Source organism: Triticum dicoccoides, chromosome 6B (assembly GCF_002162155.2).
Source record: "Triticum dicoccoides isolate Atlit2015 ecotype Zavitan chromosome 6B, WEW_v2.0, whole genome shotgun sequence".
NCBI lineage: Eukaryota > Viridiplantae > Streptophyta > Magnoliopsida > Poales > Poaceae > Triticum > Triticum dicoccoides.
The window spans coordinates 514,453,272-514,469,591 of record NC_041391.1 but is presented as its reverse complement, the minus strand read 5'-3'; the positions used below and the strand labels follow the sequence as shown (position 1 = coordinate 514,469,591).

Here is a 16,320-nt window from a genome sequence, read left to right as displayed (position 1 = left end):
CCATTGCAACATGCTTAAACCATACAAGATAGGACAGACACTAACATTAGGGTTCACCAGGATTCAGCACAACCATTACAAAGACAGGACACAAAATAACCTAGCAACATCAGAACCTAGCAACACCAGAACATCATCTTCTTCACTTCTTCAGCATGACCACCACCAATGCTGCAACACCTAGCACCACCAGAACACCAACCAACATCTTCATGACCATCAGCAGCTCCCTCCCAAGCATCATCAGTGCAGCAGCTTGCTGCCTGGTCATCAGGTTGGCAGTTCCATCTACTGCCTGGTCATTCTTCTTCAAAACCTTCTTCACATTGCTGACAGCTCCATTCATGTAGAACAGTTCTTGTGCTTTCAGTAGCTCCTCCCTGCGTTCCTCAGCCGCACCAATAGCATCCACAGCCGCATCGCCAGTGAGATACTGCTTGTCAACTAGGTGCTCAACATACTCCAACTCCCACCTCCAGAAATCACAAGTGACCTATCCAAACCACAGACGAATGTGGTGAAAAAATATTCAATCTTTGGATGCAGAACATAACCCAAATCACATCAAGAATGTAAATCGAACAACAAAACTGACCCCATGCTTCTGGCACTTGTAGAAGACCCATCCGTCGTGCTTCTCTGTGGTAGAGATGTACATGCACACCTTATCCTTGCAGGTCGGGTAGCGGACAAGCGGCAGCGCCAGTGCACAGCGGCGAACAGCAGCGGAGGAGGAGCTGGCGGCAGACATGAGCACCAGAGGGCAAGGAACTACCCTCCTCGGCGGCGGCGGTGAGGTGAGGCGGAGGAGAGCGACGGGAGGGAGGGAGGGAGGCGGAGCAGAGCGACGGGAGGGGGGCGACGCAAGGGATTTGACGGGGCGGCGCAATGAGAGCGACGTGTTAGGGATTTGAGGATGGGGAATTTTGCACTTTTACAAAAAGACCCTCCATGCAAGATTGGCCGAATCGAAACGAACAATGTGGCAGTCAACAGTTGGTCAAACCCACCGCCTACCCACCGTGTACGTGCTACAGTGGCCGTATTTTCACGTCACATCGTATTCAGTGACTGTATCGAGCGTATTCCTGAATTTAGTGACCGTATCGTGCTTCAGTCGCAACTAGAGTGACCGTGAGTGTATTTATCTCCGCTAAAAAAAACAGCACGCGGCGAGCGGACGCGAGCAGCCAGCCACACGAACGAGCTCGGCGTGACGCCGGCGACCAGTAGGAGCAGCAGCTAGTAGAGCCGAGAGCGACCCCGCGTGTGTGTGGTGGGTGGGGGTGGGGTGAGGGGGACGTGCGGGGCGCAAGTGGGCCTTCCCCCCGCGCAGCGCAGCCACAAGCGCGCGCGCCCTGTGGCCCACGCGGCGGGGCCCGCGCACAGTCTGTCTGCCCCGCAACCAAAACGCGCGGCCAAAACCCCGCACGCCCCCCCAGCGGCGCCACCACCCACACACTCCCACCCAACCCGGCCCGGCGCCACACCGCGACGCGACGCGACGCAGCCACCACGCAGGCGGACGCGGCCGCGCTACGGACAAAAGCCAACCTCTCCCCTCCTCCGGTCCAGCGAGCGAGAGACCGCCACCGGCACCCAACGGAACCAGGCCTCCGTGCGTTCCATATGGTCTCCACGAACCCGCCGCTGCCGCCGGCGCTGTCCGAGGCGGCCGCCGCCGTGTCGGGCGACGACGCCAGCAAGAAGGTGCGGAAGCCCTACACCATCACCAAGTCGCGCGAGAGCTGGACGGAGCAGGAGCACGACAAGTTCCTCGAGGCCCTGCAGCTGTAAGGAGACGCTGAACTGTGGTGCTCCACGATTTTCTTCCCTTCCCCTTTTGTGTTTCTCCACGGTTTTCTTCCCTCCCCCTTTTGTGTTTCTCCACGCAATTCCATTCGCTCTGTTTGAACTTGCAAATGGGCTGGAAAAACTGCTTGTATTTGGGGGGAACCCCTCAATTCGAAAAAAATTTAGTCCATTCGCGCTTGGCTCAAAACTTCGCATAGCTTCCATTTTTCTGTGATCTTTGGGCCAACGACTGTATATATTTTTTCTAGCCTTTTTGATGCGTTAGTTAGCTGGCGCTAATAATTATTTTTGTGCCTATAGTGTTTGCTGAACTTAGCTTGTTTTTTCGCTTGTTTAAAGTTTGATGATGATGATGATGATAGATCACTAGGACGTTCCTTCTGCAATTGTACTGCGTTTTTGTAGACATGTTTTCAGTGAAGAGCATAATTTTTCAAGCCATAATATTTACTAGTAGAATTTAGTAAACATTCCTACAACTCGATTACCCAGAGCCTCATACGTTCACTGTTCAGACCACCATCATTTATGTACTACTCCCTCCGTTCACAAATATAAGACGGTTCGGATACTTCAATATGGACTAAAACGTGTCTATATACATCCATTCACAAAAAAGTTGGAAAATCCTATATTTGTGAACGGAAGGAGTAGGTAAAATAGTTTTCGTTCAGGTGTACCGACAAATATGTTTTTTGTGCGGATAATTTGACAGTTACTATAGTTGAATTCACCTATATGTGTTGAAGATTTGATAGTCAATTATAAGATTTCATCTTAATGTGACATTAATGTGGAAAACCTGAGTTCTTTTCAGCTTTGATCGTGACTGGAAAAAGATAGAAGCTTTTGTTGGTTCGAAGACTGTCATCCAGGTATTTGGATTATAAACTGAAAAATCAAGTGAAATTATGATCAATTTGCACCACAATCCCAACATAATGGAGCGCCTTACTAAACCTTACAAATGGAGATGTCTGCTGCTTTGTAAACAATCGATGTCTCCTCATTTTTCTGTGCAAACATTGCACAGCGCTTGGATCGATTTTCCTGGCAATGGCTTCTCCGGTAAAACCATTTTCATGTTACATATTAATTTGGTTTTGCAGATAAGGAGCCATGCACAGAAGTATTTTTTGAAGGTTCAGAAAAATGGAACCAGCGAACATGTCCCACCTCCACGACCAAAGCGTAAAGCTGCCCACCCATACCCTCAGAAGGCCTCCAAAAATGGTGAGTCATCGAACTTAGTTTTACAAGTAACGATTTTACATTATCATTTTATCGGTGCCTCTTTATACCGACAGTTGCTTCACTATCTTCTCTTGTCTTGCAGAGCCAGGATATGCCCTGAAGACAGATCCATCTGCCATGCTTAGAAACTCAGGAATGAACGTGGCTGTTTCTCCATGGACCCACAATTCTATCCCACCAGTTGTCGCCTCATCTTTCATGAAAGGTTTGTACTTCAAGGTGCCCTTCCTCTAAATAGTCCAAGTGTACTCTTCGTCAGTTAATCCTTACCTCCTTTTGCTCAGAAGATTTAGGTGCTGGGTCTATGGGTCCAAACATTTTTTGCTCAAGCAGTAGTGAAGGCCCTCCAAGGGCATGGCAATCTGGTGAAACCAATGACCAGATAAATCAAGTTCCATCACTCCGCAGTCAGTACCTCTAGTCTTTAGATACTTTTGATAGTCTATTTATTTCCGAGACTTTTGCAGTTCTGTTCTAGTATTTATAACATGCGGTTCGTTCTTTAGAATGAATAAATAGTATAAAGTAATTCTTACAGCTCATTCATCCATTGATTTTACTGTATTGTTATCGTGGCTTTTGTCACAGGACTGCTTTGTTTTTTTATCCGACCTACCATTTTAAACTCCTTTAACCCCCTCTTTCAAATTTTGATACAGTTATGCCAGATTTTGCACAAGTATACAGCTTCTTAGGCAGTGTTTTCGATCCAAGCACAAAGGGCCATTTGCAGAAACTGAAGGAGATGAATCCAATTGATGTTGAAACGGTATGTGAGTCGTTGATATACTAGGTTTTCTTCTATTCATAAAGAAATTGACCATAGGCATAGCTTAACTAAGGCTATGGTTGTAATGTTGCATTGCCCAATTTCTCCTCCAAAATAATTGCTTTGTCAAATCAAGAATTTATAAATCACAAGAATAAATGCTCTTCGGCTCTAAAATTTCTTATGTACCTATAGGCTTATGCAGAATGCTCCTGATTTAAGCATAGCAAAAAACTCTATATGCATGTTTAGTTTTTAAGCATTGCAACAAACTGTATATGCTTGTTTTGTCACCATTTTAACCCTTTGTGTTATGTCGAAACTAATCGATGGCATGTTGAATTCATATTTTTTCGAATAATAATGGTTTGAAATGTCTTACTTCTCATCAACTGACATTTGTGTCTTTTGATCTCTAGGCACTGTTGTTGATGAGAAATCTCTCCATCAACTTGACCAGTCCTGATTTTGAAGATCAAGTAAGTAGCTATCCAACATTTCGTTAGGCTATAGATCATATTTGCACTAAATTGTTCACTGCCTTTTCATGTTACCAGCAGTTGTTATAACTTATAAGTCAAGCTGTTGTAGTTTTTGTTCAGAACTTCTGTGCATATTGCCATGCTTGTTTCTCTTATTGATAGACCTTTCTTTACTATTACCTCCATCCCAAAATTCTTGTCTTAAATTTATCTAGATACGGATGTATCTAACACTAAAACATGAATAGATACATCCGTATATAGACAAATCTAAGACAAGAATTTTGGGACGGAGGGAGTACATCTGAAAGGTAATGCAAGTAGCAGAGCTATCTCACGCATTATGCATGTATTGCTGTATGTTAACAGTTATTATGTTTTATGGTGGTGTCAAGGTAACCAGTTTAATACATCCCGTAAATGCATATTTGATGAGCAGGCGGTCAGTTTCAGATGTTTAACTCCTTATTTGGTCAGTAGCAGAAGTTATTTCTTTCATATAAAGAAACTGCGCAGGATTTCAACAGCATGCTCGTGTCTTCTTGAACTTGGGTGTCTCTTCACACACTGTGCTTCTATCAGGGTTTGCCCAATTGCCATGGTTTCTGCCTTGGTACTGTCAATACAAATTGTTGCCACTGTGCAGAATGACTGGAATATTTGGGCAGCTATCATGTGTGTAAAGTCATCGTGTTTTGCAAACTTTCAAAATTATCAGAAATTTGGTATGTGCTGATACCCAATTCTTCTCCAAAATCGAAGACCAAATTAATTTGTATTGTAAATAGTCAACCTTTCAAGGGAAAATGTGTTTCTTTAGCATGTTGGGCCTGGGAAGTAAGAAATGATTTGAACTGATTTGAACTGATGCTCAACTCCAGCATTCGTATTAGTTCCATTACCTATTCAGAAATTAAAATTTTATAATCTGAAAAGGGAACTAACATGTATCCTATGCAACATCATACAGAGGAAGTTGCTGTCTTCGTACAATTCCACCTCTGATGAGCTAGAGCTAGGGAGCTCCAGAAGCTCACTTCTTACGGATAGTGCATTGAGCCTTTTTTGATAGTTCATGTAAGTCTTCCATCTTGTTTCATTTTTATCTATCCTTTGTAGTTTGCACGATTCACCGGGAATTATGTAACTATTTCAGGATTAAAGGCAGATGGTGCCGCCTATAGTTCCATCTCGATCTCTGAATAGGGTTTTTTTCCTGGAGCACCCATGAAGGCGCTTGCACCATTGTATTTCTAGCTAGCTTCGAACCGTAGAATGTGTAAGGGGGCAACCATGTACAGTAGGCTTCCATAAGGTGAGATCTGTCTATAGCCTGATGTGTATATATTTTTGCCTCGAAGCGTGTATCTTTCCTCCCCCGGTACCTTGGCACAGATGTTGCTTCCGTCAAAGCTTGAAAGTGCTGTTCTTAGTGATAGTAAATGGAAAGGAAATTTTGAGTAATGTTGGTTACTCCCTTTTCCCTCCATTGAGTTCAGTCGGTGATGTCATTTTCGTTTGTGTCTGGCAAGATACTCTCCCGTGTGACTATGACATAAGCATAATACTCCATGTGTTGTCTGTTGAGAATTGCTTTCAGTTGAGGTTATCATAAGCAATTCAGTTGGGGTTATCATAAACGCGGCTTGTTTTCGGCATGGATTCGTGTTTCTGTTATGCATTGCGTATGAACCTTTACTAAAAAAATATATTCTGCGCCAGAAGGTGACTCGTGCATTTGTCATTTAAGTTATGTAACGAGAAAGAACACAGCGAACCATCGCATTTGTGTTGTGTATGTTAGACTGTATATACGTAGTCTTGTATAGGCCTTGTATTATACCTCTTGGTACGTCTATATAATGAGATAGCCACACCCTGTTTTAGGGTGTCGAGCCAGTTTCCCAAACCACCCTATGTTTTACATGGTATCAGTTTAGGTTACGATGTCTTCCGCTGCACCACCTCCCGCCGCCGCCGCGCCGATCTCGACCGCCGCTGCCGTGCCGGCCCTCGCCCCGATGTCGCCCTTCCTGGCCTCCCGGCCCCTTGCGGCAACGTACGGTGCCTTGCCGCCGCCGCCCGCTTCCCCGGGGGCTCCGGACGATCTGATCGCCCCGCCCGAGCCCGCGGCGCTGCCGGCGCTTTGGCTGTCGCCTCTGCCGGATCCTACTCCTCGCCTGGTGCCTACGCGATGGTCCCTCGTCCAGAGATGGCCCTGTCCATGGATCCCTATGCACCACTGGCACAGGCGTACACTACTCAAACCGCGGCGCCTCCGCCGTTTTATTTCTCGCACCTGCTGTCGGTGAAGCTCGCGCCGGACAACTACCTGTCATGGCGTGCTCAGGTCTTACCTCTACTCTGCAGCCGCTACTTGGAGGGTTATGTCGACGGGTCCATCCCGTGCCCACCCCCTCACCATCCGGCATATGACACGTGGGTGGCGCAGGATCAGGCCATTCTCTCCGCCATCCAGTCTTCGCTCACGCCGAGTGTTTCGTCGATGGTCATCTTCACCGCTACGTCCAGGGAGGCATGGGCGGCCCTCCACACTAGTTTCACCTCTCAGTCTCAGGCGCGTGCGCACTCTATACACACCGAGCTGGGTGAGACCAAGCTTGGCGATCTCAGCATCACGGAGTACTTCAACAAGATGACGAGCCTCGCCGACACCTTGGCCTCTATTGGTCAGCCGCTTCAGGACGAGGACTTCACCACCTTTGTGCTTAACGGGCTTGATGATGATTATGATAATCTCATTGAGAACGTCCATGGTCGAGAGGATACGCTCCCGCGTCGTGAGCTCTATGCGCGCCTCCTTGGGCGTGAGCATCGCATCAAGGCGCGCCGTGTTTCCCCCAGCTTCGTCTTCGCCAACGCCGCCACACGCTGCAAACCTCAGAAGCCGACCCCATCAGGTGGCAAACCACCGGCTTCCTCGTCGCAGGCCTCGCAGGGCAAGGCGCCGACCATCACTAGCGGGAGTCGCCCAGTTGCTTGCCGTTCTAGTTGCGGTGCTCCTTAGGCTTGTCAGCTTTGTGGCATAGATCGTCACCTCGCCTCTCGCTGCCACAGACGCTACAAGCAAGACTTGCTTGGCCTTGGTAACAATGGAAAAGGGAATGATAAGCAGGCTGCAGCTGCTGTGACGGGGCACGAGCACGGGTGCACCCAGTCCTACTCTCTTGATCCGGCGTGGTATATGGATACAGGAGCGACGAATCATCTCACCAGCGAGATGGGCAAGCTATCCACTCAGGAACCATATCGTGGACATGATCAGGTGCACACCGCCAACGGAGCAGGTATGCGCATCTCCCATGTTGGTCAGGCATCACTTCTTGCACACAATTTTCGCAAACTGCATCTTTCTAGTGTCCTTCGAGTTCCCTCTGCTACACGTAGTTTGTTGTCTATTCCTCAACTTACTCGTGGTAATAATGTCCTTGCTGAGTGAGGGAGTCCCGGACTAGGGGGTGTCCGGATAGCCGAACTATCATCATCGGCCGGACTCCAAGACTATGAAGATACAAGATTGAAGACTTCGTCCCGTGTCCGGATGGGACTTTCCTTGGCGTGGAAGGCAAGCTTGGCGATACGGATGTGTAGATCTCCTACCTTTGTAACCGACTCTATGTAACCCTAGCCCTCTCCGGTGTCTATATAAACCGGATGGCTTTAGTCCATAGGACGAACAACAATCATACCATAGGCTAGCTTCTAGGGTTTAGCCTCCTTGATCTCGTGGTAGATCTACTCTTGTAACCCACATCATCAATATTAATCAAGCAGGACGTAGGGTTTTACCTCCATCAAGAGGGCCCGAACCTGGGTAAAAACGTCGTGTCCCTCGTCTCCTGTTACCATCCGCCTAGACGCACAGTTCGGGACCCCCTACCCGAGATCCGCCGGTTTTGACACCGGCATTGGTGCTTTCATTGAGAGTTCCTCTGTGTCGTCGCGATCAGGAAGGATGCCTTCTCCCGTCTTTAAAGACGGTACCGTCGTCAAGAGAGCTTTGGCCGCCGGCCAAACTGTCCGGCTAGGTGGTTTTCTTATGACCGCCTGTTCGGCCACTGCTCCGACGATAACCTCTCAGGTCATCAAAAGCGATCTTCACGTCAGCCCGGAATTCGCCGAGCAGTTAGATCCGATCGAACTCTCCTCTGTGAACGAGCTCTTGGATCGCATCGCCGCCCTGGGAGTCGCCACAGACTACGATCAGATTGGGCTTAAACCCGATCTGAGAGAGATTAACTCTCCTCAGGCCGCCCACCACGTTGTCGTGGTAGAGGAACAATGCGGCAACCCTTCTTCTACGTTGGAAACCAACTATGTCCGGATTCCCGATCCCTTCAAGCCGGATTCCCGTGAAGGGACGAACGCTAATCAAATACTGAACTTAGAGTCAGGCATCGGACTAGATTCGTTGGAAAGCATCCAGCAAGTCAAGCTTCCAAATCCAGAAACTTCTTGGCCTTTGAGCCTCAGATCGGGCAGGGTTCCGAACTTGATTCCACCCGCCCACCCAAACATAAGCGATCTATCTCGAATACGGCAAGAGCCCGATGAAACAGTACATCATTACTGGGCCAGATTCCTCCTGGTTATGAACAGGATAAAGGACTGCTGCGAAGAAAGCGCGATTTCAATTTTCTGCAACAATTGCACGGACAAGGGAATCATGAACGCCATAAGTCGTCGCGAAGTTACACGCTTCATCGACCTAGCGACTATCGTACAAAAATACTGTGCGGTAGAGAGTGCCAGGAACACCGAAACTAGGTTTTGGGACAGTCCAGCCTTGACCACAACCCTAGTCCGAAGTAAAAGGGTGCGCCATACTCAAGCATGTGGGTTAAAAACCAAAAAGCAAAGACTCCCTAAAGGGCATGGAACCGTACTGGAGGGCTAGCTCAACGGACCCTGCAAAATCCACAGTACGGAGGGCGCCACTCCAACACACAGCCTTCGAGCATGTTGGATACTACGGCAGGTGGCGAAAAGTGGCGAAGGATTTTTAGCCCCGGGCAAACAGCCCAGCAGTACCGGTACGGTATTAACAATCTTCGAGACTTTCGCATCAAATAACATGCGAAAACGAACAATCCGCGGCCTCGCCAAAGTCTGCCAAGTAGCAACAACAAATCCATGGAGTAACACGGCTATCACCTTCAACGCCAGCGACGAACCTAAATTTCGAACACCTAGAGCACCAGCCGCATTGGTCCTCAGTCCGATAGTGGACGGCTTTCACCTTACCAAGGTACTCATGGATGGCGGCAGCGGATTAAACCTCATTTACGAGGAAACCCTTCAAAAAATGGATATTGACTGGAGCCGCATCGAGCGAAGTAGCACAACCTTCAGAGGGATAATCCCTAGTCGAGAAGTATGCTGCACAGGAAAAATCACACTAGATGTAGTGTTCGGCTCACCGGACAATTACAGGTCCGAGGAGGTCACGTTCCAAGTGGCCCCATTCGGCAGCGGATATCACGCTTTGTTAGGGCGAGAGGCATTCACAATCTTCCAAGCTATACCCCACTACGGGTACATGAAGCTCAAAATGCCCGGACCCAATGGGATAATCACTCTTGCCAGCGATCCAGATACAGCACTCCGCGCTGAAAATAAGACAGCCGCACTGGCCCTAGAGGCATTGTCCGAAGCCCTAGCGGCAGAGGAACTAACTACGCTGCGCTCCACGGTGGATAGGGATGATGTGATACTCGATAAGAGGTCCAAGTCCACCTCTTTTAAACCAGCAGACGAAATAGTCAAATTTCAGGTCCATCCAACGGACCCCACAAAGACGGCCTCCATTGGGGCACAATTAAGTCCTGATGTCGAAGCCGCACTACGAGAATTCCTTCGGGAAAATTGGGACATTTTTGCCTGGCACCCTTCAGACATGCCAGGAATCCCACGCAGGCTGGCAGAGCACAGCCTAAACATCCTAAAAGGATTCAAGCCGGTCAAACAAGCTCTTCGGCGATTTTCCGAACCCAAAAGACAGGCAATGGGAGAAGAGCTAGCCAAGCTCTTAGAAGCCGGATTTATCAGAGATATAAAACATCCGGACTGGCTAGCCAATCTAGTAATGGTACCAAAAAAGGACAAATCCTGGCGCCTCTGCGTCGATTTTAAAGACCTTAACAAGGCCTATCCAAAGGACCCTTTCCCCCTCCCCCGCGTCGACCAAATCATCGATGCTACCGCAGGGCACGATTCATTGTGCTTCCTCGACGCATACTCCGGATATCATCAAATCAAGATGGCGGAGAAAGACCAGGCCGCAACGGCATTCATTACTCCATATGGGCCATTCTGCTTCAACACAATGCCCTTCGGACTAAAAAACACCGGCGCAACATATCAGCGCATGATTCAAACATGTCTGGCTACCCAGATAGGCAAAACAGTAGAGGCATACGTAGACGATGTGGTCGTCAAGACCAAACACGTCGAAACTCTAGTAGAAGACTTGAGGGTAACATTCGATAACCTCTGAGCATATGACATTAAGCTCAATCCAGAAATATGCGTCTTCGGCGTACCAGCCGGAAAGCTCTTGGGCTTCATCGTATCCGGTAGAGGAATTGAAGAAAACCCGGCCAAAATCCGAGCTCTGTCACAATTGGATATTCCAAAAGACCTCAAGCAAATACAAAAACTAACCGGATGCGTAGCGGCCTTAAGCCGCTTCATCTCCCGTTTGGGAGAAAAGGCTCGCTCTGCCCCTCTACCGCCTCCTCCGGCGCACCGAACATTTCGAATGGACGGATGCTGCCACAGCCGGACTCGAAGAAATAAAGGCCATACTGGCAACAAATCCGGGTCCTTGCCGCGCCCAACCTGGGCGAACCTATGTTATTATATATCGCAGCAACACATCAAGTTGTCAGCGCGGTACTCGTCGTCGAGCGAGAGACAGAAGGGCACAGATTCCCTCTTCAAAAACCAGTGTACTACGTATCCACTGTTCTAACTCCATGCAAGTCCCGGTACCCACATTATCAAAAGATAGCATATGCAGTGTTCATGGCATCCCGGAAGCTGCGACACTACTTTCAAGAGTGTTCCATAACGGTGGCCTCCGAAGTACCTCTCAACGATATTATCAGCAATCGCGACGCAACAGGCAGGATTGCAAAATGGGCTATTGAGCTCTTACCATTTGACATAACCTATAAACCACGGCGAGCTATAAAATCGCAGGTTCTGGCCGACTTCGTCGCCGAATGGACCGAAGCCGAACTCCCTAAAGAGTACGGCGCATACTCCAATTGGATCATGCATTTCGACGGATCCAAAATGTTGGCTGGCTTGGGGGCTGGCGTCGTCCCGACGTCCCCAACTGGAGACACAATCCAATACGTACTTCAAATAATGTACATGGACTCCAATAACGCAGCCGAATACGAGGCCCTTCTACATGGCCTCCGGATGGCAATCTCCATGGGCATTCAACACCTAGAGGTGCGCGGGGATTCAAACCTCGCAATATCCCAAGTAAATGGAGACTTTGATGCCAAAGATCCAAAAATGGCAGCTTACCGCAACGCCGTCCTAAAAATGTCAGCTCGGTTCGAAGGACTCGAATTCCACCATGTAGCTCGGGATAATAACCAGGCAGCAGACGTGTTAGCACGCATCGGCGCGAAACGAGACGCCGTCCCTCCAAACATCTTCCTGGAACGGCTCTTCAAGCCATCCGTGTTATGAGAAGAGGAGTCCGGAAATCACAATCCGGAGCCAGCTGCATCACCGAACTGAGACCATTCTGACACAATCGGCAGCTCAGCCAACGAAATAACACCCTCAGCTCACGAAATAATGGCAGTAATTGCCCCGTGGACAGAACCATTCCTAGCCTACTTAATTTGGCAGGAACTTCCCGAAGACCAAAATGAGGCCCGCTGCATAGTTCGACGATCTAAAGCCTACAAGGTCCATGAGGGAGAACTTTATAAGAAAAGCACAACCGGAGTCCTTCAAAGGTGTATCTCCGAAGAGGAGGGGCGGAATCTCCTGGCTGAAATTCACGTCGGACTCGACGGGCACCACGCTGCAGCCCAGGCACTAGTAGGTAAGGCCTTCCGTACATGATTTTATTGGCCGACAGCCCGGGCGGATGCTCAGGACTTAGTCCAATGATGCGTCGGTTGCCAGCTCTTTGCTAATCAGAGCCACATGCCACCCACCGCCCTCAAAACTATACCCATTACCTGGTCGTTCGCGGTCTGGGGGCTTGACATGGTTGGATCCCTTAAAGGGGGAACCCACAAGCACAAATACTTATTGGTCATGGTGGACAAATTCACCAAATGGATTGAGGCCAAGCCGGTTAAAAGTGATAGACTTCCTATCCGGGGTAGTACACCGTTTTGGCGTCCCCCACAGCATCATCACTGATAACGGCACGAACTTCACTGCCGACGAGGTTAAACTCTGGTGCAAAAACATGGGCATCAAGCTCGATTACGCTTTAGTCTATCACTCCCAAACTAACGGTCAAGTCGAGCGAGCAAATGGTCTAATCATGAGCGGCATCAAACCCAGACTAGTGCGGTCCCTCAAGGAATCTAACACGCACTGGGTAGAGGAGCTCGACTCCGTACTCTGGGGGCTGCAGACCATGCCAAACCGAACTACTGGATTCACACCATTTTTCATGGTGTACGGCGCAGAGGCAATTCTTCCTTGCGACATAATTCATGACTCACCTCGTGTGCGCATGTACGAAGAAAGAGAAGACGAGTTGGATCGGCAGGACAGTTTGGACACCTTACAGGAGGAGCGGGACGTGGCAAAGGCTCGTTCCGCATTCTATCAGCAACAGGCTCGAAGATATCAAAGCAGAGAAGTACGGGCCAAAACTTACAATGTCGGCGAACTAGTTCTATGCCTGCCGGACAAGAAAAAGGACAAACTTAAGCCCAAGTGGGAAGGTCCCTTCATCATCGACCAAGTCCTGACCGGCGGAGCATACTGTCTACGTAAAGCATCTGACAACCGACTCGAGCCGAACCCATGGAACGCAGCCCGTCTCTGAAGATTCTACACCTAAACACCGGACTCAGAGTTCGTCTCACTCCCCCGTCCACCTTTTTATATTTTTTACTGTCTCTTGTCCCCTCCTTCTTCCCACTTTTTCATTACCTTTTATAGGCTGATTTGCGCTTTGTTCGCACACACTTGATGTGCTCCTAGCACTCATTATACCTGGGGGCTTCTTTACCAGAAGCTTATTAATATGGGCTTCACGCCCAATACATGTGTCATACTTCCGCATGTACCTTTTATTCACCATTATATGCATCGATATGACTTAAGTTTTGGCCAAGCTGGGTTGCCTGGCTCCTGTGCTTACCCCCACGTTCCCGATTGTTCGGCTAGGAGGTAAAGGGAGCACCTCTGCGATTGTTACTGCCGGGTCAGCCGGATGTGTACCTCAGACTGGGTGAAGCCGAAAGCTAGCGTTCTTAAGAGAATATTCGGTCGGTGACTTGAAAGATGATTTATTACTTATTTATAAGCCCCCAGATGCTTTTTCTGCTATTTTCGCAGTCCGGCATTGCACCTTAGGGCATGCCTCCCAGGGAAAGGAACCCTTAACGGAACTATTCTCCCTGGAAGATGTTTCTTACTAACCATGTAATATAACATAACTAGTTGGGAACTTGTCTGATAAAGCAATTATGACCCCGACGCCTTGTCTCCATGCATGCCCCGGTTCTTTTATAACCGTAGGGGCATTCGGACACACTCCGGACTGTTGGGTCCCGAGGTTGAAGCGAAACGGTCCGCAAAGACAAACGATCTACAATCCGGCTAGAAGGCATCTTACATGTCATTTCAAATTCAATCTTCAAACGGACTGATTGTACTCCTCCTCAATCCCATCTAACAGGCTGTCTAATTTACAGTCCTATTGGGAATATTTCGCGGCCAGTTCTACTTGGCCATACATCAAGCTCACAGGGATCTCCTTCCCATCAGGCCCCGCAGGTCCGACCTCGGCCACGTGGTTTGGGTCAGCCTTCGGGTAGCGCGTCTTCACCATGGCCCAGGCCTCCCTGGCGCCCTGACGGCAGGCCGGTATCTTCCACAAACGGAGGCGTCACCGTGCTCCCTAGAGCTTCTCAGCAAGCTCGCCAAGTCCCTCGGATAGGGAGATGGATGGCCACAAAGCCTGAACGACGCCACTCATCGCCTGCCGAACACGTTTGAACAAGTGCGCCAGCTCGGGAAGTTGGTCACCTGTTGACCCAGGCATTTCCTCCGCAGGGCGACCTGTGAGCACACCTAAAGACATATTCAAACGACTTCCTCGCCGAATTCTTCTTTTCAAAGGAATTTGCTCAAGCACTTACTATAAATGCCGCGACGAAGTCGCTGATTCTCCTTCAAGGAGCCAGACAGCTGGGCCCGAACACCTTTCAGCTCTTCTCCTAGCTGGGTGTGGGCATCTTGGAGCTTGTTTCTCTCCTGCTGCACCTTCATAAGCACCCTCTCGCTAGCCTTTAGCTGACGCAGTAGCTATTGCTTGTCCGGATCTAGTCCGGCGCCCTCTGCAATATTATTGTCAGATTCACACCGCACTTTGTTCATTAATTATCTTTTCAAAGTACGTCTTACCAGCAGGGGTCTCTGTGGCTCCCCCTGTGGCGGCCAGTGCGGCCTCAAGTTGGGCCTTGCACTCTTGGAGCTCCTGGGACAGATGGGTATTCTTCTCCGTAAGATCCTGCATAAAAATTGATCCTTAAATCAGTTATTTTAACCATTTTAAGTCTCGGGGGCTACTGGCATATATAACTATTAAAATTACTTACACGTATGTCTTTCACATACTGCTCCGTGGCTCTGGTTAACCCATCTTGAGCGGCACGGAGGTGCGTGTTTCCCGCATCAAAGGCATTTAACGCCTCCGGGTTGAAACATGCGTCACGAAGAACTGTCCGGCGACGCCTGTGATTCATGGCGCTCTCCACCTCAGACCGGGTGGCGGACAGCCTGTCGGCATCCTCCGTTGGAGGAGCGTCCGACTCATGCCTTGTATTCGCCTCCCCTTTCGGGCCGTGCGTTGGAGCATGGCTGGCGGAGGCTTGATTTGCAACCTCTCCGGACACTGTCCGGCGAGCGCTCTTTTTGGAAAGGTTATGAGCATTAATATACCTCCTGGGAATCCTTCCCTTAAAAAATAGCGGTGCTCCGTACCGTTGCGGCGATGTTTCAGTTCACGTTGCACTCCTCTTCTGCCTGCTGGGCCGGACTGACCCTTGTTGGCCGGTCGCCGCGGGCTCGACTTCCTGCCGTAAAGGCGCTTCCTGCCGAACACCCTTGGAGCACGGTGGTCAGAACTAAGTATTAAAGAAGTAACGGCGACAGAACTTCGGTCGTACTCACCAGGGAAGCCGGACACAAACCGGGGTAGTCAGCCATAATGGCGACTAAAGCATTATCTATGCTGAGCTGGTGGTACACCCCGTCGATCAGTTCCACCGCTAAGTCCGGATCCTCTTCGGAGGCCGGATCGAGGGACCTTTCTGGGTCTTCGGGTTGTGGGGCTGGGCTTTTTATGCCCTCCACATCCCGACGCAGTTCCTGTGTCAAAATCATAGAATAAGACAATTGCCTTTAAAGGCACGGTTCAGATATGCATGCGACCGCTTACCCAGCTCCGAGGGTTGTTCATGGAAAACCCGTTCAGAGGATTCATGCGGAGGAAGTCCTCCTTCTCCCCCTTGTACAAGCCGGACATGATCTTCACCAGATCGTCGGCCGAGCCAGGTCCCTTGCGGCCGTGACGGGTGGCGTCGTCGTCTCCGTTGAAGTCCCACATGGGGTGGCCCCTATATTGGAGCGGCTGCACCCCACGCATAATGCATGTGGCCATGACTCCGATCATGGTTAATCCGGAATGGGCTAGCAGCCGTATCCGGCCCATCAAGTAATGGACGCTACTATCATCTTCTCGTCGAGGGCTCCGTG

The 16,320-nt window shown here is 49.5% G+C and overlaps 1 protein-coding gene across 7 annotated transcripts; it reads left to right on the top strand.

Moving 5' to 3' along the window:
- Window positions 1–1,441: 1,441 nt before the first annotated feature.
- On the top strand, window positions 1,442–5,907 carry LOC119322296 (protein REVEILLE 6-like). Of its 7 annotated transcripts, none has more exons than XM_037595786.1 (10): window positions 1,442–1,793; window positions 2,633–2,690; window positions 2,925–3,048; window positions 3,152–3,274; window positions 3,357–3,476; window positions 3,729–3,838; window positions 4,258–4,317; window positions 4,760–5,045; window positions 5,291–5,397; window positions 5,477–5,907. In XM_037595786.1, the coding sequence occupies exons 1-9, from the start codon at window positions 1,630–1,632 to the stop codon at window positions 5,323–5,325; spliced, it is 1,080 nt and encodes a 359-aa protein (XP_037451683.1). In that variant the 5' UTR covers window positions 1,442–1,629; the 3' UTR covers window positions 5,326–5,397; window positions 5,477–5,907. The 7 variants fall into 7 exon arrangements, with proteins under 7 accessions (XP_037451683.1, XP_037451682.1, XP_037451686.1 ...); XM_037595785.1 differs by having other exon boundaries at window positions 3,354–3,476; XM_037595789.1 differs by having other exon boundaries at window positions 3,354–3,476; window positions 4,903–5,397.
- The last annotated feature ends 10,413 nt before the right edge of the window (window positions 5,908–16,320 follow it).

Bases quoted from the DNA above. Each gene is read 5' to 3' on its own strand.
- LOC119322296 (XM_037595785.1), top strand. From the start codon at position 1,630: ATGGTCTCCACGAACCCGCCGCTGCCGCCGGCGCTGTCCGAGGCGGCC. The intron at 2,691-2,924 runs GTATTTGGATTA...TTGGTTTTGCAG, and splicing joins GTTCGAAGACTGTCATCCAG to ATAAGGAGCCATGCACAGAA. The intron at 3,477-3,728 runs GTCAGTACCTCT...ATTTTGATACAG, and splicing joins TCAAGTTCCATCACTCCGCA to TTATGCCAGATTTTGCACAA.